General features: G+C 40.3%; 1 protein-coding gene across 1 annotated transcript; it reads right to left on the bottom strand.

Annotated features, from left to right (window-relative positions):
• Positions 1-425: 425 nt before the first annotated feature.
• On the bottom strand, positions 426-15,060 carry LOC131221760 (serine/threonine-protein phosphatase BSL1-like). Its single transcript, XM_058217069.1, has 5 exons — positions 14,967-15,060; positions 1,675-1,867; positions 1,343-1,577; positions 698-870; positions 426-594 (listed from the first exon to the last, which is right to left on the bottom strand). The coding sequence occupies exons 1-5, from the start codon at positions 15,058-15,060 to the stop codon at positions 426-428; spliced, it is 864 nt and encodes a 287-aa protein (XP_058073052.1).
• Between the last annotated feature and the right edge of the window lie 8,959 nt (positions 15,061-24,019).

Genomic DNA, 24,019 nt, shown 5'->3' with positions numbered 1-24,019 from the left:
TGATGAAATGATCATCACATACACTCTCAATGTTATGCATTCAATTTGAATATAGTTGTAGGTGTACACTTTTCCATATCAGTGAATCGGGTGTCATGATCTTATTAACTTGATAACTGGATTGCAGTGTCAAGATCTCATTAACTCAATAACTGGATTGCACAAAATTTTGATATTGAAGAATATCAATGTAAATTACTATGTAGACGGCTAGTTTACATCCTGCCTACCATAGTAACTGCCAATACCCTACCTTCCAAATCCAATAATGTATAAAGATTTTGAAAGCAAGTAAAACCCCATTTCACCATTTTAACTTAATTATTTCCCTCAAATGACCGGAAAAAGTTTAATGACATCCAAACTCAAGACTTACGTTATGTCTCTAGCAGCTGAAGGAAATCCATATTCATCAAATAGGCGCATCAGTCACCAATCTGACCATGCAGATCACCGAATACTTTAATTGGAGCCTTCAATTGCAATACCGTGGGTTCCTGCATAAATATCTGCTCTGCGGCATAACAAAGTTCACCCATTTCGTATGAGTCCATAACGAAGTTTCCATTCGTTGGAGCTTTCCAGTTGCGAGGCCTAAGCAACATAGATATAATCTGCAAAAAAGTGAATCGTAATAAACAGACTGCCCCTTGCTTAAGAGAGCCTTAAAATTAGATATATTCCTGATCATGCTTGCCTTCTTGTGCAGGTCCTGAGGAGACTTCTGTCTAGTGAATAGCTTTTTGTTAGGGTATGCCTGATTAAAAACCTAGACGGAACCATTCGTCTGCTTTCATTCTCGAACTGATCCAATGAAAGTTGCCTCACCAGCCAACCCAAGCTACCAGCAGCCTCTTTAGCAACCACCACCTGTAGCATCGTGATTGCAGCTTTGTTAACATGAAAAAGATGGAAGTAACTAAGAAACAAGCAAAATAGTGTATGATCCATGCTTCACAGACATTGTGTGAAATGCCATCCACACCACACATGGATGTGGTTGGGAGTGTTGATCTAGTGACCATTATATGGACAGGCAATAAGACAGAAATCATAGTGATTGGCAACTCTGGACAATTGTTGTAGGTTTTGCTCATTGAATGTTGCTTGTTTGAGCTAGCAATCCCCTTTTCAGGCCACTGATTGTATGGCTAACACAGTTCGATTGATTTGTTTTTCAAGATACACAACACTCACATGGTAGCTCACCAGATCAACCATCCTGATTGTTACAATAAAGATGTTTTGGTGCACATTTTCTGGAACACCATTAAATGCCCATAACAGTAGCGTAGCATTACTTGAAAAATTAACAAATAAAATGAAAATAAAGACAACATACAGCTCTGGGGTGGAGGCAGCCATCTGCCTCAAGGGTATCAGTGTCGCTGCTATCTGAGGAGGTTTCTGAGAGCTGCATCTTATCGTTTAAGCGAGTTCCAGATGCTTTCGCATCTGGAAGCTCCTCTTCTGCAGGGCCTGCAGAAGCTAACTTTCCAGCTTGCCAGACAGCACTAACTCCCTCAACTTCAGCTGCTGAAGCCTCAGCCAGTTTCTCCATAGATTTCTTATCCATGCTGATAGAGATGAAAACTGGCAATCAAATTGTGTGAGATTGATCGACCTGGATAAAGAAGCTAAAAAGGAATTGAGTGAACTATAGGAAGACAAAACCTCAAGCTAGAGGAGACACTCTCTGATCTGACAGTTGAAGTTGGTGGCACAAATGTTGACTCGGTCTTTGCATTTGACTGGTTAAGCTTGGAACTTGCCATAGTTGGAGTTCTATCGAAACTGAAGATGGGAGAATTAACTTCAGACTGAAGAGATGAATTTTCTGCGATTAGAAGATCATCAAGCAGCACATCTGCAAAAATAGCATAACAGCATTGGACAGTAACTCAAGAAGAATGGTTAATATACAAATTTTCTAGACCAATGCCATTCAAAATGAGTGGGCCAAACTGAAAATTGAGCGGGACAAACTGGAAATCGAGCGGGCCAAACTAGGAAATGAGCGGGCCAATCTAGAAATTGAGCGGGCCAAACTGGAAATTCAGCGAGTCAAACTGGAAATTAAGCGGGGCAAACTAGCCTAACTGAAAAATGAGCGGGACAAACTGGAAAATGAGTGGGACAAACTGGAAAATGAACGGGATAAACTGGAAATTGAGCTGGCCAAACAGGAAAATGAGCAGGATAAACTGGAAAATGAGTGGACCAAACTGAAAATTGAGCGGGACAAACTGGAAATTGAGCGGGCCAAACATGGAAATGAGAGGGCCAATCTAGAAATTGAGCGGGCCAAACTGGAAATTCAGCGAGCCAAACTGAAAATTAAGCGGGCCAAACTAGCCTAACTGGAAAATGAGCGGGACAAACTGGAAAATGAGTGGGCCAAACAGGAAAATGAGCGGGCCAAATTGGAAATTGAGCAGGACAAACTGGAAATTGAGCAGGGGAAACATGAAATTAGCGGGGCAAACTAGAAAATCATTATGCCCACTGTTTCCTGTGGTTTGATCCACTTGATATTTTGATATGCTTCAATTTGGGGCTCAACCCCTTAATTAGATAGAAAAACAGATCGACGGCGTTGATATACTACATGAAACGGATTGACTACTCCCCCTGCCACCGGCTAATGGCTGGTGTTCGGTGCTCTGTGGGCCCCATCATGATGTATGTGTTTCAACCATGCTGTCCGTCTTTTTTTATATATCGTTTTATGATATTATACAAAAAAATGTGGTATATCCTGATCTCAATTGGACCACATTATAGGAAACAATGTTTAATGAACATCGACCATTAAAAACCTTTTGGTGGCCATAAAAGTATTGGATCAAGCTGATCTTTGTTTTTAGCCTTCATCTGGGTCTTTATGATGTAATAAACAGATTGGATTTCAGATAAACAGTACAGCCGGCATCAGGAGGATTTAAATGATGGATATCCAATCACTATTATCTTCCTGTACTGTGGTACATCTAAGATTTATATCCCACTTATTTTTAGGATAAAGCCCTGAAATGACAATAGGGAAGGATGAAGATTTCGTACTAGGCAGTTTCAACAACATAGCCATTGGAATGTTGTCTATCTAATGAAGGACTTGGTCCCATGGCTGGCTAGTGGTAGACTCAGGACATGATTTAAGGTTCAATTTGAGGCCCACATATCCAATCAAATTCCATTGATTGGACTTGGTCCCACATATCTAGAACTAGTAACCTTATTGTTGGGTTTATGCAAAAAACCATATAGTATGGGAGGGTTTCATACAACCGTACACATATCTAAGCCCACGCAGTTGTACATAGAAGAAGCAGCTGAGTGGGTTTTTGGAATCATTAAGTTGGGACCTCTTATTAAATTTTCTTTCTTTCATGATGGATGGATTAAGTCGAGTTCGACTTGAGTCGAGGTGGGCCAAGCTTGGCTTGACTTGTCCAGTTTGTCCAGCTCAATTTCCAGTTTGTCCTGCTCAAATTCTAGTTAGGCCCGCTCAATTTCTAGTTAGGTCCGCTCAGTTTCCAGTTTGTCTCGCTCAATTTCCAGTTTGGCCTGCTCATTTTCCTGTTTGGCCTGCTCATTTTCCAGTTTGTCCCGCTCATTTCCATGTTTGCCCGCTCAATTTCCAGTTTATCCCGCTCAATTTCCAGTTTGTCCCGCTCATTTTCCAGTTTGGCCCGCTCAATTCCAATTTGTCCAGCTCAATTTTCAGTTTGTCCCGCTCGATTTCCAGGGAAAAAGTAGAGATAGATGAAGTTAATTTCACTACTCATCCATTTATTGTTTATTATTTAGGAGCAGCATAGCTGTTAACTCTCCTTTTTTGTTTATTTCTCATATATTAGATAAAACGGGCAACTGATTTCAGTCCTCAAAAAGAGGTAGAAAAAAAAAGCTCATGGTGCTGCTTCCATTGATATATCTTCATCTCCAGCACTATAAAAGCCCTCATCTGTAATCTCTATGCGTGGGCAGATGGAATAGAAGCCATGGGAAATAGAGAAAATGATGATTAATGGGATGCATTGGATCTTTGTCTTGGAAATGTTCAAGATACAGCTGCCATGCATCTCTCTCACCTCACCATATGCTCAAAGTCTCGACATGTATTGCCATTAGTCCTGAAGAAGATGCAGAAGAAACAATCTATAATAGATAGATCTCTTCATTTCTCAGAGATGACTGTTTGTCTTTAAAGGTCATTGATCAACTGCAATTGGCCTGTTTCTGACAGTTGCTCATCTTAGGACATCATGATACACCTGGTGAGTAATCAAAATCCATTGAGGAGAATGGAATCCATTTCTTTCCTCCTCATGTAGTTGCAGTGCATTCCCAAGAGATGAAGTCTTCTGATACTAAGATATTAGCCTAATAATGAATTGAAGTTACATTTATAATTCCTCTTTGCTTACCATGATGTTTCTATTGTTTACATTACCTATGTGATCCCATCTCCCTTTTAGCCTTTTGAATTAAATTGAATTTCTTTGTGATTCTATATATTGTTTGAATTCCTAGCATGGAAATAAATTCCTCCATTTTCGATTTGATTTTTTATTGGTTATTGTGGTTTAGTAGTTTTTCAGATCTTTTTGCTGCTATATCATTTCATGTTAGGGTGATCCATTTTAATTCCATGGCAGTCCATACCTGGTGGAAAGTAATTTGCAGAAAATTTGTTTGGTGATATCAAAGAGCATTCTTCCGGTTCAGAGGATCTGATTCTTAGAGGGTCTTCATTGCACAAAGTATGCGACTAATAAAAAAAAAAATCCACGTAAAGAGGGTGAAAGTAGTGAGGGAAAGGTTAAGGCAAAGAGGATTGATTCCATGTTTAAAAAAAAAAAAAAATAGGAATACAGATATAGCTTCGGTTATAATCCGTAGCCATAGATTGGCGGTGGAATTGCAAGATCTACGATTGATCCCCGAATGGGACAGCGAGTTGGGGCGGAATCGCAGGATTCGCGATTGATCGCCGAATTACTGTCTCTATGGCTATGGATTATAACCGTAGCTATAGTCGTATCCCTGTTTTGGCATGTAAAATTTTATTCTACCTACATTTTTCTCTAACACATATTTTATATAAATATGTATATATATAAGCATATAAAAAAAAATTTCTCTTTTCTTTATTTCTCATTTCTTTCTTTATTCATATAGCAAGAATAGCTTCTAAACCAAAATTAGTTACTTGACATATCATATATGATTTTAGGGTTGAAGTGAAGCAAATTGACCGTGAAATGCGTGGAAATGACCATGAATCAACACGGAATCACTGGAATGACCGTGAAATGCATGGAAATGACCATGAAGTGAAGTGAATTGACCGTGAAATGCATGAAAATGACCATGTAGTGAAGCGAATTGACCGTGAAATGCATGGAAATGTGGGTTAGCTTGCTAGTAAACACCCATGTCAGTACACACCCTCCATGTAAGCCACCCCCACTAAGGATCGATACCAGGACCTCAATTGTTGAAACGAGGTATCGCCACTCAGTCTGTCAGTTGGGCTATGGAGTTGGGTGTAAGCATCTTTTGTTTAATGTATTGTATGTGCTGGATTCAGTCTCGATATTGAGGTAAACAACCTGTACCTTATGGCAATTCTACAAGTGGACCAAAATGATAATTGAGTGGGCTAATCTGAAATTGAGCGGGACAAACTAGAATTTCAGCGGGCCAAACTGAAAATTGAGCGGGCCAAACTAGAAATTGAGCGGACCTAACTGGAAATTGAGCGGGCCAATCTGGAAATTGAGCGGACCTAACTGGAAATTGAGCGGGCCTAGCTAGAATTTCAGCAGAACAAACTGGAAAATGAGCGGGCCAAACAGGAAAATGAGATGGCCAAACTGGAAATTGACGTATATATAACATAACATTTATATAAATATGTATATATAAGCGTATGAAAATAAAATTATCGCTTTTTTTTTCATTTCTTTCTTTATTCATATAATAAGAATATCTTCTAAATCAAATTTAGTTACTTGACGTACCGTATATGATTTTAGGGCTAGAAGTTGGGCGGGCTCAACCCGGTCAACCTGTGGCCGACCCAACATTGGGTTGGGCTTGGGCAGGATGAATCGAGATTGGTCTTGGGGCTGGGCCATATGAACACCAACCTAATAAAACTTGGGTTGAGCTCGGATTGAGGTCTTGGGTTGCCTGACCCAACACGAACCCGATTAATATATAAGATATATATAAATTAATTATAATTGAGTGCAGATCATCTGTGTTGAAGGCAAAGGAAATTTCAATGCCTCCCCTCAAGCTAACAAGATATGCTAGATTTCCCTCTCCCAAATAAATTTCTTAATACAAAATACGACTTGTAATGGAGTAGTCCTATACTTTGGTTTGTTTGTTTAGAAAAATATACGGGACAAACGATGGTGAAGTGAAGGGAAATGACCGTGAAATGAAACGGAATCACTGGAATTGACCGTGAAATGCATGGAAATGACCGTGAAGTGAAGGGAAATGACCGTGAAGTGCATGGAAATGACCATGAATCAACACGGAATCCGCGTGATTGACCGTGAAATGCATGGAAATGATCGTGAATCAACACGGAATCGCCAGGAATGACCGTGAAATGCATGGAAATGACCGTGAAGTGAAGCGAATTGACCGGGAATTGAGCGGGCCGAACTGGAAATTAAGCAGGACAAACTGGAAAATGAGCGGGCCAAACTGGAAATTGAGCGGGACAAACTGGAAATTGAGCGGGCCAAACAGGAAATTGAGCGGGCCAAACTAGAAATTGAGCGAGCCAAATTGGAAATTAAGCAGGCCAAACTGGCCTAACTGGAAAATGAGCGGGACAAACGGGAAAATGAGCGGGACAAACTGGAAAATTAGCAGGGAAAACATGAAATCAGCGGGGCAAACTAAAAAATCATTATGCCCACTATTTCCTGTGGTATGATCCACTTGATATTTTGATATGCTTCAATTTGGGGCTCAACCCCTTAATTAGATAGAAAAACAGATCGACGGCGTTGATATACTACATGAAATGGATTGACTACTCCCCCTACCACCAGCTAATGGCTGGTGTTCGGTGCTCTGTGGGCCCCATCATGATGTATGTGTTTCAACCATGCTGTCCGTCTTTTTTTATATATCGTTTTATGATATTATACAAAAAAATGTGGTATATCCTGATCTCAATTGGACCACATTATAGGAAACAATGTTTAATGAACATCGACCAATAAAAACCTTTTGGTGGCCATAAAAGTATTGGATCAAGCTGATCTTTGTTTTTAGCCTTCATCTGGGTCTTTATGATGTAATAAACAGATTGGATTTCAGATAAACAGTACAATTGGCCTCAGGAGGATTTAAATGATGGATATCCAATCACTATTGTTTTCCTGTATTGTGGTACATCTAAGATTTATATCCCTCATATTTTTAGGAAAAAGCCCTGAAATGACAATAGGGAAGGATGAAGATTTCCTACTAAGCAGTTTCAGCAACATAGCCATTGGAATGTTGTCTATGTAATGAAGGACTTGGTCCCATGGCTGGCTAGCGGTAGACTCAGGACATGATTTAAGGTCTAATTTGAGGCCCACATATCCAATCAAATTCCATTGATTGGACTTGGTCCCACATATCCAGAACTGGTAGCCTTATTGTTGGGTTTATGCAAAAAACCATAGAGTATGGGAGGGTTTCATAACACCGTACACATATCCAAGCCCATGCGGTTGTACATAGAAGAAGTAGCTGAGTGGGTTTTTAGAGTCATTAAGTTGGGACCTCTTATTAAATTTTCTTTCCTTCGTGATGGATGGATTAAGTCGAGTTCGACTCGTGTCGAGGTGGGCCAAGCTCGACTTGACTCGTCCATGCTGAGTCAAGTTGAGTTCGAGTCGAGTCGAGTTGCAATACACCATTGTCGAACTCGGCTTGAACTCAACTTTACTCGCCTCGAGTTGGCTTTTCAATCCGAGCTGTCTTAAGTTTGATGTTAATTTTGTAGGAGCTGTATATTGTTGTGAATGATGTCTTTACTTCACAGTCATTACCATGCATTTTACGGTCAATTACGGCGATTTCGTATCTTTTTATGGTAATTTCCATGCATTGTTTAGGTTTGTTCATGGCTCTGGAGGTGGATGGCCCGCTCAATTTCCAGTTTGTCCCGCTCAATTTCCTGTTTGGCCCGCTCATTTTCCAGTTTGTCCTGCTTAAATTCTAGTTAGGCCCGCTCAATTTCCAGTTAGGTCCGCTCAATTTCCAGTTTGGCCCGCTCAATTTCCAGTTTAGCTGGCTGAAATTCTAGTTTGGCCCGTTCAATTTCCAGTTTGTCCCGCTCATTTCTATGTTTGCCCGCTCAATTTCCAGTTTGTCCCACTCAACTTCCAGTTTGTCCCGCTCAATTTCCAGTTTGGCTCGCTCAATTTCCAGTTTGTCCCGCTTTCATTTCAGTTTGTCCCGCTCAAATTTCAGTTTGGCCCGCTCAATTTCTAGTTTGTCCCGCCCAACTTTCAGCCATAAAATCCTATATGATACGTCAAGTAACTAATTTTGGTTTAGAAGATATTCTTGTTATATGGTTAAAGAAAGAAATGGAGAAAAAAGAGATAAAATTTTGTTTATATGCTTATATATACATATTGATTATAACTATGTGTAAGTGGAATAAAATTCTCCATGTCAAAAACATGGATTAATCGCGGATCTTGCGATTCCACCGCAAGTCGCTGTGACGATCGGAGATCAATCGCGGTATCGGCGATTCCACCCCAACTCGCTGTGAGGTTCGCTGATCTATTGAGTAGGATGTATCGAGTTTGGTCTTGGGGTTGGGCCATACAAACACCAACCCGATAAAACTTAGGTTGGGCTCGGGTTGCCTGACCCAACACGAACCCGATTAATATATAAGTTCCTTATAAATTAATTATAATTGAGTGCAAATCATGTGTTGAAGGCAAAGGAAATTCCAATGCCTCCCCTCAAGCTAACAAGATATGCCGGATTTCCCTCTCCCAAATAAATTGCTTGATATAAAATACGACTTGTAATGGAGTAGTTGTCCTATATTTTAGCTTGTTTGTTTAGAAAAAAATGCATGGAAATGATGGTGAAGTGAAGGGAATTGACCGTGAAATGAAACAGAATCACCGGAATTGAATGTGAAATGCATGGAAATGACCATGAAGTGAAGGGAATCGCCGGGATTGACCGTGAAATGCATGGAAATGACTATGAAGTGGAGCGAATTGACTGTGAAATGCGTGGAAATGACCGTGAAGTGAAGGGAGTTGACCATGAAATGCATGAAAATGACGGTGAATCAACACAAAATATCACTGGAATGACCGTGAAATGCATGACAATGATCGTGAAGTGTAAAGTAAATTGACCGGAAATTAAGAGGGACAATGAAAATTAAAGCTAGACAAACTAGAAATTCCGCAGAGCGCGACAAACTAGAAATTGAGCTGACAAATCAAAAATGAGCGAGCCAAGACGATAATTGTAGCTGGTTACAAATGCTGGAAATTGTAAGCTGCTAAGAATCGGAAAATGAGCGGGACAAACTAAAACTTGAGCGAGCCAAACTGAAAATTGAGCGGGACAAACTGGAAAATGAGCGAGCCAAACTGGAAAATGAGCGGGACAAACTAGAAATTGAGCGGGCCAAACTGAAATTTGAGTGGGACAAACTGGAAATTGAGACGGGCAAATATGGAAATGAGCGGGACAAACTAGAATTTCAGCGGGCCAAATTGAAAATTGAGCGGGCAAACATGGAAATGAGCGGGCCAAACTAAAATTTCAGCGGGCCAAACTGGAAATTGAGGGGGCAAACATGGAAATGAGCGGGACAAACTGGAAATTGAATGGGCCAAACTAGAATTTCAGCAGGCCAAACTGGAAATTGAGCGGGCCAAACTGGAAATTGAGCAGGACGAACTGGAAATTGAGTAGGACAAACTGGAAATTGAGCGGGCCAAACTAGAATTTCAGCGGGCCAAACTGGAAATTGAGCAGGACAAACTGGAAATTGAGCGGCCCTAACTGGAAATTGGGAAATTGAGTGGGACAAACTAGAAATTGAGCATCATTCAATGCATTCCTCAGAAGATTCATAAAGTATTCTTTTGGGACACCTCCATAGTTTAGTAGTGAAATTAAAGTCTTATTTAGGTACGTTTTCCTTGGCTAGTTGCTAAAAAAGGAAGACAAGTAATTTGGATCAATTCTTCACATCACATTTGTAGATAACCCATAACCGTTACATACAAGCACTAAAAGCAAACAAGGTATTCTACTATTATTCACACAATCAATTCAAAGATAGAGAACCCCAACTTCTCACCCTAATAAAATTTCAAATACTCCCAACAAGGATGGAATTTATTGCATGAAGGATTGAAATTCTTGCAACTACGAACATATGATGTATAATCTCTAAGATAAAGGTCTTTGGGAAACAACACTGCAAATTGAGCTGAGGTAAGTCTTATTTAGGACTTTCTGATTGAAAAGGAAGATCAATCAATGTATGATAATCATAATCCTTCACGGTGTGATGCTACAACCAATTCACTACATAATTAACAAAGAAGTGGTCAGATTTATCGATGAACCAATATGGTTGGTTCATAATGGAGTATCCCAATATTATTCTGATTAAATTTCAATCCCAAAAGGATGATTTAATCAAAAAGGTTGGAATGTTTGGTACACTCCAAGACAATCCAAAAAAGGCGAACAACCGAAATTGAGCAGGATATTCTTGGACATGTGAGGCATGCACTCAAGAGGATAAGCTAGGATGTTCGTTTGAGGAACATTTTCATAAAAATTGAGTAAATTTGGTAGATATACTCTGGTTGTTGGAAACTTATATTAGGTGCATCCCTAATATTATTCTCGATGTTACAGAATATTGGATATACCTAGCCCTATAAAAGTTGGTGTTGGATCCACCTTAGAAGGTCTAAATAGTTCACATTTTGGCTTCCATTGTGCATAGAACATCCCCACAATGTTATATGTTCTTCTACAAGTTTTATGGGTTTATATCAAGAGCCATTGTTATTATGTTATGTTCTGCGGCTTTTGAAACTTTTCATTGGTTCCTTACTGTAAATTTGCGATTACCGCCCATCCAGTGGCATTGCAATTGCCTGGTAATTGAAATATCCAATTCATCTAGATACCCCCAATTCAAATGATCCTAAAGTAATCTCACATAGTTTTGTTTCTTAAAATTCTAAAGACTTACCTTTATAATTGGTAATATTGGAGAAGCTACCCACACACATATTTTGAAAGTGAGCTTATTTCCCCCAGTATTCATTATGTCCAAAGTATAGTTCTAACTTTGTACTTAAAAAATCTATGACGATCGATATTTGCCATGTTTCAGGACTTGCACAATTTGTAAAGCAATTGGTGGGATTTTCAAATGCTTTTTCAGGTTTATTATACTCCAAGATAGTCTAAGATTGGAAAAGCTAGCCCTTCTCTCCTTGTTCAGGTCTGTTCATGGCTCTAGAGGTGGATGGCCCGCTCATTTTCCAGTTTGTACCACTCAATTTTCAGTTTGGCCCACTCAATTTCCAGTTTGTTCCGCTCAATTTTCAGTTTGTCCTACTCATTTTCATGTTTGCCCGCTCAATTTCCAGTTTGACCCGCTGAAATTCTAGTTTTTCCCGCTCATTTCCATGTTTGCCCGCTCAATTTCCAGTTTGGCCCGCTGAAATTCTAGTTCGTCCCGCTCATTTCCATGTTTGCTCACTCAATTTCCAATTTGTCCCGCTGAAATTCTAGTTTATCCCGCTCATTTCCATGTTTGCCCGCTCAATTTCCTGTTTGTCCCGCTCAATTTCCAGTTTATCCTGCTCAATTTCCAGTTTGGCCCGCTCAATTTCCAGTTTGTCTCGCTCATTTTCCAGTTTGGCCTGCTCAATTTCTAGTTTGTCCCGCTCAATTTTCAGTTTATCCCGCTCAATTTCCAGTTTGGCCCGCTCAAATTCTAGTTTGTCTCGCTCATTTTCCGGTTTGGCCCGCTCAATTTCCAGTTTATGTTTATCAATAGCCCTTGACCTTGAGTCAAAAATTGAAATACGAAAAGATTTCACATACACCAAAGTTGGTTTTTGCCTTATTTTAAAAACTTGTTTCTCCTTGTTTCAATTATTAGAGGAACAAAAAACGATCTCAAATGTTTGGGGTGTGAATGCCATTTGCGGGGTCGACCGGGTTTCCTCGCTCATTTCCTAGGTTGTCTTGTTTAATTTGTACGTTGCCTCGCTCAATTTCTAGCTTCCCTCGCTCACGATCAATTCGCTTCACTTCACGGTCATTTCCATGCATTTCACGGTCAATCCCGGCGATTCCGTTTTGATTACAGTCATTTCCATGCATTTCACGGTCAATTCCCTTCACTTCACGGTCATTTCCATGCATTTCACGAGCAATCCCGGCGATTCCTTTTCATTTCACGGTCATTTCCATGCATTTCACGGTCAATCCCGGCGATTCCGTTTCATTTCACGGTCATTTCCATGCATTTCACGGTCATTTCCTTTCACTTCACGGTCATTTCCATGCATTTCACGGTCAATCCCAGTGATTCCATTTCATTTCATGGTCATTTCTATGCATTTCACGGTCAATTCCCTTCACTTCACGGTCACTTCCATGCATTTCACGGGCAATCTCGACGATTCCATTTCATTTCACGGTCAATCCCGACGATTCCGTTTCATTTCACGGTCATTTCCATGCATTTCACAGTCATTTCCTTTCACTTCATGGTCATTTCCATACATTTCACGGGCAATCTCGGCGATTCCGTTTCATTTCATGGTCATTTCCATGCATTTCACGGTCAATCCCGGCGATTCCGTTTCATTTCACGGTCATTTTCATGCATTTCACAGTCATTTCCTTTCACTTCACAGTCATTTCCATGCATTTCACGGTCAATCCCGGTGATTCCATTTCATTTCACGGTCATTTCCATGCATTTCATGGTCACTTTCATACATTTCATGGTCATTTCCATGCATTTCACGGTCATTTTCCTTCATTTCACGGTCATTTCCATGCATTTCCCGGCAATTCTCGAGACCTCAACCCAAGCCCAACTCAAGTTTTATCGAGTTGTTGTTTGTATGGCCCAACCCCAAGACCAAACCCGATAAATCCTAACCAAGCCCAACCTAATGTCGGGTCGATCAAAGGTTGGTCGGGTTGAGCCCACCCAACTTTCAACCCTAAAATTATATATGGTACGTCAAGTAACTAATTTTGGTTTAGAAATATTCTTTTTATATGAATAAAGAAAGAAATGAAAAAAAAAAAAGAGAAATTTTTTTTATATGCTTATATTTACATATTTATATAAATATGTGTTAGAAAAAAATGTAGGTCGAATAAAATTCTCCATGTAAAAAAAAAAAAGAGAAAAGAAAAGAAAAGAAAAAAGAAAGTGCATAGGGATATCGTTTTAGCTACAGTTATAATCCGTAGCCATAAATCGGGGGTGGAATCGCCGATTTCGCGATTAATCGCCGATAGGGACAGCGACTTACGGTGGAATCACGAGATCCATGATTGATCGCCGAGCTACTGTTATGGCTACGGATTATAACCGTAGCTATATCCGTATCCCCGTCCATACGCCATTACCATTCTGCTTGAACGTCTGTCTACAGTTGAAACCCTTTTAGGGGCAACACAAGTTTTGGATCATTATGAAATTCGTTTTTCCTCTTCATCCAGGTCTTTGTGACCTTATGAATAGATTGGATGGAAAATAAATGTCATGGTGGGCCTACAAAGTTTCAACGATGAAAATCAATTGTTCGCTGCTCTGTGTGGTGTGGCCCAGTTGATCTTTGGATATGATTTTCTTTTTGTTGATAATGCTCCGAAATGATATCGAAATATGGATGAACGTTGTGGATATAATAAATACATAGCTGTGGGCCATGTAACTTTGATCTCTTTTAAGCCGTTCGTAGAACTCTCAGTTGGAGGAGCGTCAGCGCTCGTCTTCGCAGTTAAAAGGAGGGGTAGTTTCGTCTTCAAAGTCGCTGTCCGCACGTGCTAGTCTAAGTTGGTCACTTAAGTTTGTAGTCCTTCATAAAAACCGCTGGGTAAAAGGTTTTGCCTACAGTGGTCATTTTCTCGTAGGATAACACCGCAAAATGACCTCATGAAAAGCGAGAGGTCAGTCAATCTTATGAAAAGCTACGAAATCAATGCCGTGGAAGGCGACAACAGTTCACGTCATTTACTGGAGAGAGGATGGTCTGTACCGAATAACTATTGACCGAATCGCTATTGAAGTGGCGTGCATAACCTTTGAAAGTCGTCGTAATGTCACATCCAGCGCCCAGCTAAACACGCCCTTAGAGATTGTTTTACGGCGTTACAAAAGGAATGAGATAAATCTAAAGTTCAAGGGAACCCATCATAGATAATAGTGAAGACAATGACATCCATGATCAATCAAAACTTATCAAGGGCCATAGTAGCCACCGATGAATCTGATATTTTTGATTTCACTTCATGTATCTCTGTGCTAACTTATGATACATCACTGTGGGCCCTATTAATGTTTCAACCGTGGGTGTCATGGTTCCCACGATTTTCCATAGTGGGTCCACTTGAAATTTAGATTTATCTCATTCTCTTTGCAATGTTATAAAACGATCTCTACAAATAGTTAAACGGTATGGATACAACACATCCGTCATGGTGAGGTCCACAAAGCTTAGTGGCGTCACTTCATAGCCATTTGGCTACTCACCTTGCCAGTATCCAATCGGCGCCCAACTATTACATTTAATAACCTAATAATATTGCATAAGGACCATACGATCATACTTCAGGACCATATGCATATTGATGCAAAAGGTTAAGAGACATTTCTAATTTAGTACCATTTTGATAGTCTAGCACCATTTCGAAAATCAGTGACTCATAGTCATACTCCAGCGATGAGAAGTGGCATAAGCAAAGAGGCATGCAGACCATTCAGGTTCCCACGGTGATTGGTCCATATCTCTAAGCCTGTTTTATTTTTTTGGCTTAACTGCTGTTATCATATAAATGGGCAATAATTATTTACCTATGTAATCACGCATCTTTTTCGCATCTTTTTTTAATGTGGATCCGACAATTTACTTTTTTAACAATTAAATAAAATAATTTATAAAATCAATGTAGGGCAAATCCCGATGTATGTGACTTATCCACGCCGCTCATTTGTTATGCCAACTGAATTTAGGGCATGAAGGAAAAAATGAGGCAGATCCAAAGCTCCAGTGGACCACACCATAGGAAACAGTGAGAATCGAACGTCTATCATTAAAAACTTCCTGGGGTGACAGAAATTTTGTATCAGGATGATATTTGTGCCTACAGTAAATCTGAGTGGTAATAACCCTATGAACAGTTTTGATGACTACTAAACATCGTAGTCAGCTCCAGAAAGGTTTCAATGGTAGAGATTTCCGTTCCCACTGTTTTGTTGTAGTGGCCCACCTGAGTTTTGAATCTGCCTGAATTTAAACTATCATTGGATGATGATCAGGGAGGGCCCTATGATTTTCACATGCCACGGAGATGGCTGCTTGGTGTTGGCAATGTTAGGAGAACATTGTTCAAGTTGCCATTGACCTTTAGGTTCCTCAAACATCTTGCATTTTAGGAGACATCGTCCTTGTGTCCTTGGATGTAGGGACCCTAATGGGAAGGTCACTGATTCAACTGCAGCAGATGCACGTGAACGAATATGCACACATATACACATGCAAAGCTATGGTGTTTTAGTCAATGTTTTAAACCATGAACCAGACCTCAACCCTTTTATATCGGTGGTATGATCCAAACAGGTTCAAGACCTCCCATGTGCATAGATAAACAAAATAATAGTAATTATGCAATTAAGCGCATGTGCCACGGTTGTTTATTTCATTATTATTATTATTATTTTTATTTAATACTTGGTGACTCACACCAACTCATTCGGTCCTGAGTCTAGGTGAGACATGGCCAGGTCAGGCCGTGTTGGCCTCTATTTTCAATCCTGACTCGCAGTGCCAAACCAGATTGGCTTGACTGAGAGTCTGAGTCAACTCGGATGAGTCATCAATCCTTGGTAGTGTTTTGTTTTTGTAAAATTGACCTTTAGTTGGAATTTCATACAGTTCATTTTTTATTCTACCCGCAAGTAGAGTTGAACCGTCCAGTCCAACGGGGTGAAATAGCCAGCCCAGACACATGGACCAGTTGGACTAGACAGCTTGAAAGGTTTCCTGCCGAAAACTGGTTTCTTGGTGAGACGGCTCGAACTCTGTGCTTGCTTCCAGTCCAACCTGGTCCAGCCCTCATCTCTGGTCCGGATTTTATTAGTGCTGCAGTTAGGACAAAACTAGGTAGTTTTCAAAAAATTATATAGCTATCCAGACACTGAGAAGTGTTTATGCGCATTGTGGATGGAGCCAGATCGAAGATCAAACTGATTGAGCTATCTTAATTGTCCAGTTGGTGGCTATAAAATGGATGGTAGGAACTAAAAAAGCTATCCAATTTCATCGGCAAAATCAGACGATTACCATCGTCTGCTCATCGTGATTTTTTGGGTTGTGCTTCGTCCACAATCAATTCAGCTCTCTGAATGGTCTGAATTGCCATATGACCATGCCATGTGTGTGATCCTGATGTAACATTCTCGGATTCTAGCAAGTAGTTTTATTGCTTATCTATTTCTGCCTTATGAAGAGCTGTTCCCCCCATTGACAGGAATGCTGGATCGCTGGATGTATAGGCTTCTTGAGACATTTACAAAGTGGACTTCTAGAAACGTACTCAGGTAGGCCAATAGGAATCGTTTGATTGAAAGCGAAGGGAGTCATGCAGACGATTCTCTATGCCCAGCAGCTGTCGTGACCTTCCATCAGCAAGGTTGTGGCCCAATGCGATCGCAGTACAAAGGCTTGTGTTTTCAGATGTATTTCTACTGAGAAAATTCCGTATGGCCCTTGGTTTTGTTGAGAAGTAAAACTCTGCATGACTAAAGAGTCATATAGATGGAATGGCATTTCCTTTTATTATTGGGACCCAATCCAAGTAACCCAAAATGGCGCTATGGCCCATCAAAACTAGCATTTTCATTTGTTCAATACCACAATTGTGCAGGTGGTGCCCTTTATATATATATATATAAAATTTGTTTTCTAGTGGTTCCCATCTTGGGTTGGGGCCTGTGTCTGCTCCTCTCAGACAATCATAGACACCCAATTGCTAGCTTTCAGGTGGACGCATATTTCGAATGGCCCACATTTAATAGGGGCTTAATCAGACAGTTTATCTTCATTTGATGGTTGGGATAGAAGTTATACTTCATTCACAATGGGCTGTAGATGTGGGTTGTTCAACCATGAAGATTGTGCATGGATTGCTATTTCAATACACTGTACCAAGCCCAGATGATTGCATTCAGACCCTTTTATCAAAGGAGTAGATTCGGTCTTGTAACCGTGTGATAGGCTGCTTGTTGTAATTTGTTTGGACCACAGCTTCAATGTTCATGGAGAGTCGATTTCCAGAGTCTCCCATCATTAAAAGGGTATTGGCAGTATTTGCCTGACCGGAAAATTTCTGTGGCCCAAGAATGTTTCAACGGGTGGATGTTCAATCCCCATTGTTTTGGATCTGCCACATTTTTTCGGTTCATGTCTTAACATGAGTTGGCAAAACGGAATGACGGTGAGGATTTATCACGAACATCACAGTGGGCCCCACCTGGCTTTGGACCTGAGGAACGGGTTGTAGGCTATCCACGCCTCTCATTAATGAGCCTTCCTGATTGCGCTCTCTAATCAAATGATCCTAATCATCCAACTCGAGCCAAGATGACTCATTCGGACCATACATCATGAATGAACTCTACATATCAAATGAAAGGTGGGATACTGTACCCTGATTATTGGACCGCTCTATAATTTCATGAACGGTTCAGATCTCCGACACACGTTCCACGTGCATGGATATTAAACGATTAGGAGATATTATGACCATTGGATCCTCCGAATTACTCATGCAACCATCTGGTTTTAGATTTCTCTAATTTACATCAAACCATCAAGAATAGTGGACCAAATACATTTGTTCTACAATCCTAAAGTCACAATATGGGCCGCTATTTAGTGGCCACAAACCTGGGACCCACGATCAACTACCTGTCAAGAGGAACTTTTGGCGCATGCCCCAATAAATTAGTGCCCACTACTTGGATAGTTTGGATTGCTATAAAAACATGCCACGTGTACAAAGTTCATGTGCATGCATATGTTTGTCGTGATTGATCATTGGTACAAAATCCTCTTATTTCAGCCCCCAAAATGGAAGCGGATTGGCTGGTGTACCTCACACCTGATGTATTGGGGTCAACAAATTTTGTGGGTCTGATCATGAGGTATGTATTATATCCAAACCGTCCATCCATTTGGCGATCTCGTCTTAAGGCTTGAGATGAAAAATAAGACAGATATAACTATCAAGTGAATCACACTGTAAAAAGCAGTAGGGGATTGAACATCTACCGTTGAAACCCTTTTTGGGGTCACGGAAGTTTTGTATAAATATGAAATTTGTTTCTCCTCTTCATTCAGGTCTTTTTGACCTTATGAACAGATTGGATGAAAAATAAACATTATGGTGGGCCCTATGAATTGTTTAACAGTGAAAATCATTATCTCCGCTGCCATTTGTGGTGTGGTTCAGATGATTTTTGGATATTGTTCAATTTTTATATAATGCTCTAAAATGATATCTAAAAATAGACAAACAGTGTAGATAAAATAAATACATCACTGTGGGGCCATGTAACTTTGATCTCCTTTGAACCATTCGTACAACTCAAAGCTCGAGGAGCCTCAGTGCTCATCTTAGAATGACACCTACCTACAGCAGCTATATAACTAGTGTGCGGTACACTAGCCAATCCGTGGAGACTGATTGGCTACTCCCCGTGACACCAGCCACTTGGGTGGTGGTCGGAGCTCTGTGGGCCCGCCATGTTGTATTTGTTTCATTCATTTTGTTTATCAATTTTTACGGATCATTTTAGGATTGATAAAAAAAATAATAGGGGTATAAATATCAAGTGGACTACATCACAGGAAAATAATAATGATTGGATATCCACCATTAAAATCCTCCTAAGGCCCAATGTACTGTTTATTTGACATCCAATCTGTTGATTGGGTCATAAAGACCCAGATGAAGGGAAAAAAATAAATATCAGCTTGATCCAAAGATTTTATGGCCCCCAAAACGTTTTTGATGGTCAACGTTCATTCAACACTATTCCCTATAACGTGGTTCACTTTAGATTTTAATATACTCATTTTTTCTCTCATAATATAAAATGATTTATAAAAATAAATATACCGCATGGATGAAACACATACTTCATGGTGGGGCTCACAGAGCACCAACCACCTGCCCTTGGCTGGTGGGGGGGAGTAGCCAATCCGTTTCCCCAATCCGCTTCCCCCAGGATGGGATTAGATGGGAACGGATTAGTGAAGGAAACGGATTGGCTACTCCCCTGCCACCAGCCCCATAGCTGGTGGTCGGTGCTATGTGGGCCCCACCATGATGTATATGTTTCATCCATTTCAGTCATCCATTTTTAAAGATCATTTTAGGGCTAGAAACAAAAATAGAGAGGGACATAAATCTCAGGTGGACCACACCACAGGAAAACAATAGCGATTGAATATCCACCATTAAAATCATCCTAAGGCCCACTGTACTATTTATTTCACATCTAATCTGTTAATTAAGTCATACAGGTACTGATGAAGGAAAAAAACAAATATCAGCTTGATCCAAAACTTTTATGGCCCCCAAAAGGTTTTTAATGGTTGAAGCTCATTCCACACTGTTTCCTGTAATGTGGTCCAAATGAGATTAATATATACCTCAGTTTTGGTCTCATACCATAAAATGATATGCAAAAATAGATGGACGGCATGGATGAAACACATAAGTCATTTTGGGGCCCACAGAGCACCGACCACCAACCATTGGCTGGTGGGGCAGGGGGAGTGGCCAATCCACGTCCATTAGCAAGATCTGGGACTTACCCAAGACGATGCTGCCATTACCGTGGGGCTTACCTTGATGTATGTATTCTACATCTACACCGTTCATCCGTTTTTCAATATCATTTTAGGGAATTATCCAAAAAATTAAGCAAATATCATTATAAGGTGGACCATACCATCAGAAATGGTTGTGATTGAAATCCCTACCATTAAAAACTTATTAGAGATCACTTCAATGTTTCCTTAGTGTTTATATGCCATCAAATCTGTTGATAAGGTCACATGAGCCTAGATGAAGGGAAATAACAAATATCAGCTTGATCCAAAACTTTTGTGGTTCATTAATGGCCGATCACCATTATTTCATGGGGTATGGTCCACCTGATAATTGGATCTGCTTTATTTTTTGGATAATGCCCTAAAATAATCTAGAAAAACATAAAATACAGGATACATACATCAAGGCAGGCCTCATGATAAGGGCCACACCATATTGGGTGAGTCCGGTTCTTACCTGACGTGGGGACTCGGATTCGGTTGTGACCCCTCAAGTATCAAGGCAGGACTAACTGGCTGGTTCTCTGTGGACCCCACCATGATGAACGTGTTTTATCCAAGCTGTCTATCTAATTTTCCTTGCTTATTTTAAGGAATGATCCCAAAGATGGGGTAGATCCAAATCAAAGGTAGACTACACCACAACAAATAGTGGTGATTGAATGCCCACTGTTGAAACTTAACAGGGGCCACTGTAATGTATTTGCCATCCAATGTGTTGATTAGGTCACACAAATAACATCAGCTTGATCCAAAACTTTTGTAGCCTCGAGACATTTTTAACATGCGTGTTCAATCACCAATCCGTGCCTCGTTACACCTGACTTTTGGATCTACCTCATTTTTATTTTATTTTTGTCTCATCCTCTAAAACGAGCTGATAAAATGGATGTACAGCGTGGGCCTCTGGTATTAGGTGTTACCTGGCGCAGCTTTGGTGACCCATTGAAGTGAGGAAACGGATTGGCTACTCCCCTGCCACGGCTGGTGGTCGGTACTCTACGGCCCTTACTATGAAGTATGTCTTCTATCTATACTGTTCATATATTTTTACATATCATTTTAGAGGTTGATATAAAAATGTGAGGGATATAAATATCATGTGGACCACACCACAAGAAAACAATAGTGATTGAATATCTACCATTAAAATCTTCCTAAGGCCCACTGTACTGTTTATTTGACATCCAATCTTTTGATTAGGTCATACAGATCTAGATGAAGGGAAAAAAAACAATTATTAGCTTGATCCTAAACTTTTATGGCCTGAAAAAGTTTTTAATGGTCCTCATTCAATCGACATTATTTCCTGTAATGTGGTGCAGTTGAGATTGAGATATATCTAATTTTTGGGCTTATACCACAAAATGATGTAGAAAAATAGATAGATAGCATGGATGAAACACACATCATGGTGGGTCCACAGGGCACTGACCACTAGCCATTGGCTGGTGGCAGGGGGAGTAGCCAATCCATTTCCCTGAAGTCGGTGGATCCCTGACTGTGTGGCACACCCTTATGTATGTGCCCATACATTCTGACAGATCATTTTGAGGCATGATCCTAAAAATGAAGGAGATCCAAATCTTAGGTGGACCTCACCACAGGAAACAACCATAAATTTTTATTTTTTTTGCACATGCACACACACCACCACACACTCACGCCATGGTGGGATTTCACCACCTATGGGTACTGGAACCCTCAACCCACTAGGTGGGGATCAACCCTAAGAGGTATGCATGGAAGTAGGTGGAATCCTAGAATCCCGCCTGGCTTCTAGATTTGGAAAAGTGTTGGATCCTAGAATACCGTCTGTTTTCTACGTTTGAAAAAGTGCTGATTTTCAAGAGCGATGGTATCATGATATGTTGGAAATTTCTGATGAAAATCATCCATGACATGAGATGTCGTGACGCTAAATGTTAGATAGGCTGGCCGTACGTATGGATGATATTGCCCCCAAATTCTACTGAAATACAAGATATTCACTATTAAAATCTTCTTGAGTGCCTCGGAATATTTATTATGTGTCATTCAACATGTTGATAAGATCACGAAGACTTGGATGAAAGGACCACACAAATATCACCTTGATCTAAAACTTTGGTGGCCCTGAAAAGTTCTAATGGTCAATCATCAATGTTTCCTACGGTGTGATCTGCATAAGATTTGGATCTTCATTTTTTGAGATCAAGCCTTAAAATGAACTGTCAAAATGGATGGACGGTGTGGATGTAAGGAACATGTATCAAAGTAGACACTTTGGTGGTGCAGCCCTATCTCAGGAAATAGAGTGCAAGGGAACTGAGGTGTGAAAGGGGGTGAGATGGATACCTGGGTGGTGCAACAGACACCTTGCTCAGTTGCGGATTCCAAAGAACCCAGATTTCCAACAAGACTCGCAATGATCGGGGGAACGAGAAAGTAAAACCCACTCGAAATTTCTACATTGGAACCCGTTCAAAAGATCTACTTTAAATTTTAAACCCCAAGGTAATGTATATGATATATCTATTCCGTTCATCTGTTTTACCATGATATTTTAAGACATAAGCCAAAAAATGAGGATGATCAAACACTTAAATGGCCCACACCAAAAAAATCAGTTGACCTAATATGTTTTTCCCTTTTTCCTATGATCCTAAAAAGAGGAACGGATTGGCTACTCCCCTGCTGGTGCTCTGTGGGCCCCACCATGATGTATGTGCTTCATCCATTCCGTTCATTCATTTTTACTGATCATTTTAGGGTTTGATACAAAAAATGATAAGAATATAAATCTCAGATGGACCACACCACAAGAAACCAATACTAATTAGATATCCACAATTAAAATCCTCCTAAGGCCCATTGTACTATTCATTTGACATCCAATATGTTGATTAGGTCATACAGACCCCCAGATGAAAGGAAAAACAAAGATCAGGTTGATCCAAAACTTTTATGGCCCCCAAAAAGTTTTTAATGGTCGAAATTCATTCAACACTGTTTCCTGTAATGTGGTCCACTTGAGATTGGGATATACCTCATTTTTTCTCTCCTATAATATAATGATTTAAAAAAATATATGAACGGCATGGATGAAACACATACATCATGATGGGGCCCATAGAGCACCAACCATCAGCTAGCTAATCCTTATCCCTAAAAACGAATTGGCTACTCCGTTATGCACGCGGTGGCATACTTGACATCAGGTGCGACCCACAATATGCGGTGGTATACTTGACTTTTGTGTAAAAAAAGCAGTGGCCAGACAAGAAGTGTCGAATCAGACACGTGGAAGTGGGATGTAAATACGAGAGGAAATAATCATCACACTATTTCCCGGAATTTACTGGCATGCAAAATCAAACAAACCCAAAGGTAGTGAAGGGAGTTAAATATACAAGCATCTACGAAATGATGAGGTCACACTCGGGTTGGGATACGAGGTCATCTTTCACTCATCGTCCTCATGTGTGTCGAAAATCTATCCCATCTGCCGGATGCACCGTTCCATGGTGGGCCAAGGGCTTAAAAATCAAGTCAATCCATACTTTTTTGGGACACACCACCTACAATAGTTGAGAGGGGTTATCCTCCCATTAAAATACTCATAATTATTTATTAGGTCCACTGAGATGTGGTTCACAGTCCAGCCCATTCATTGTGTGTGTCCCACTTAGATGAGTGGTCAGACCAAGTTTCAACCGCATCCAAACTCATATGGCCCCACTATATGCTTTTATATGTTTTAGGCATGCCTTCACGTGGTCTTAGATGGTATGGCCCACCTGAATTTTATATACTTCTGATTTTTGGGATATCCCATA

This window comes from Magnolia sinica, chromosome 12 (assembly GCF_029962835.1).
Source record: "Magnolia sinica isolate HGM2019 chromosome 12, MsV1, whole genome shotgun sequence".
Lineage (NCBI taxonomy): Eukaryota > Viridiplantae > Streptophyta > Magnoliopsida > Magnoliales > Magnoliaceae > Magnolia > Magnolia sinica.
This window is presented reverse-complemented; position numbering and strand designations above follow the sequence as displayed.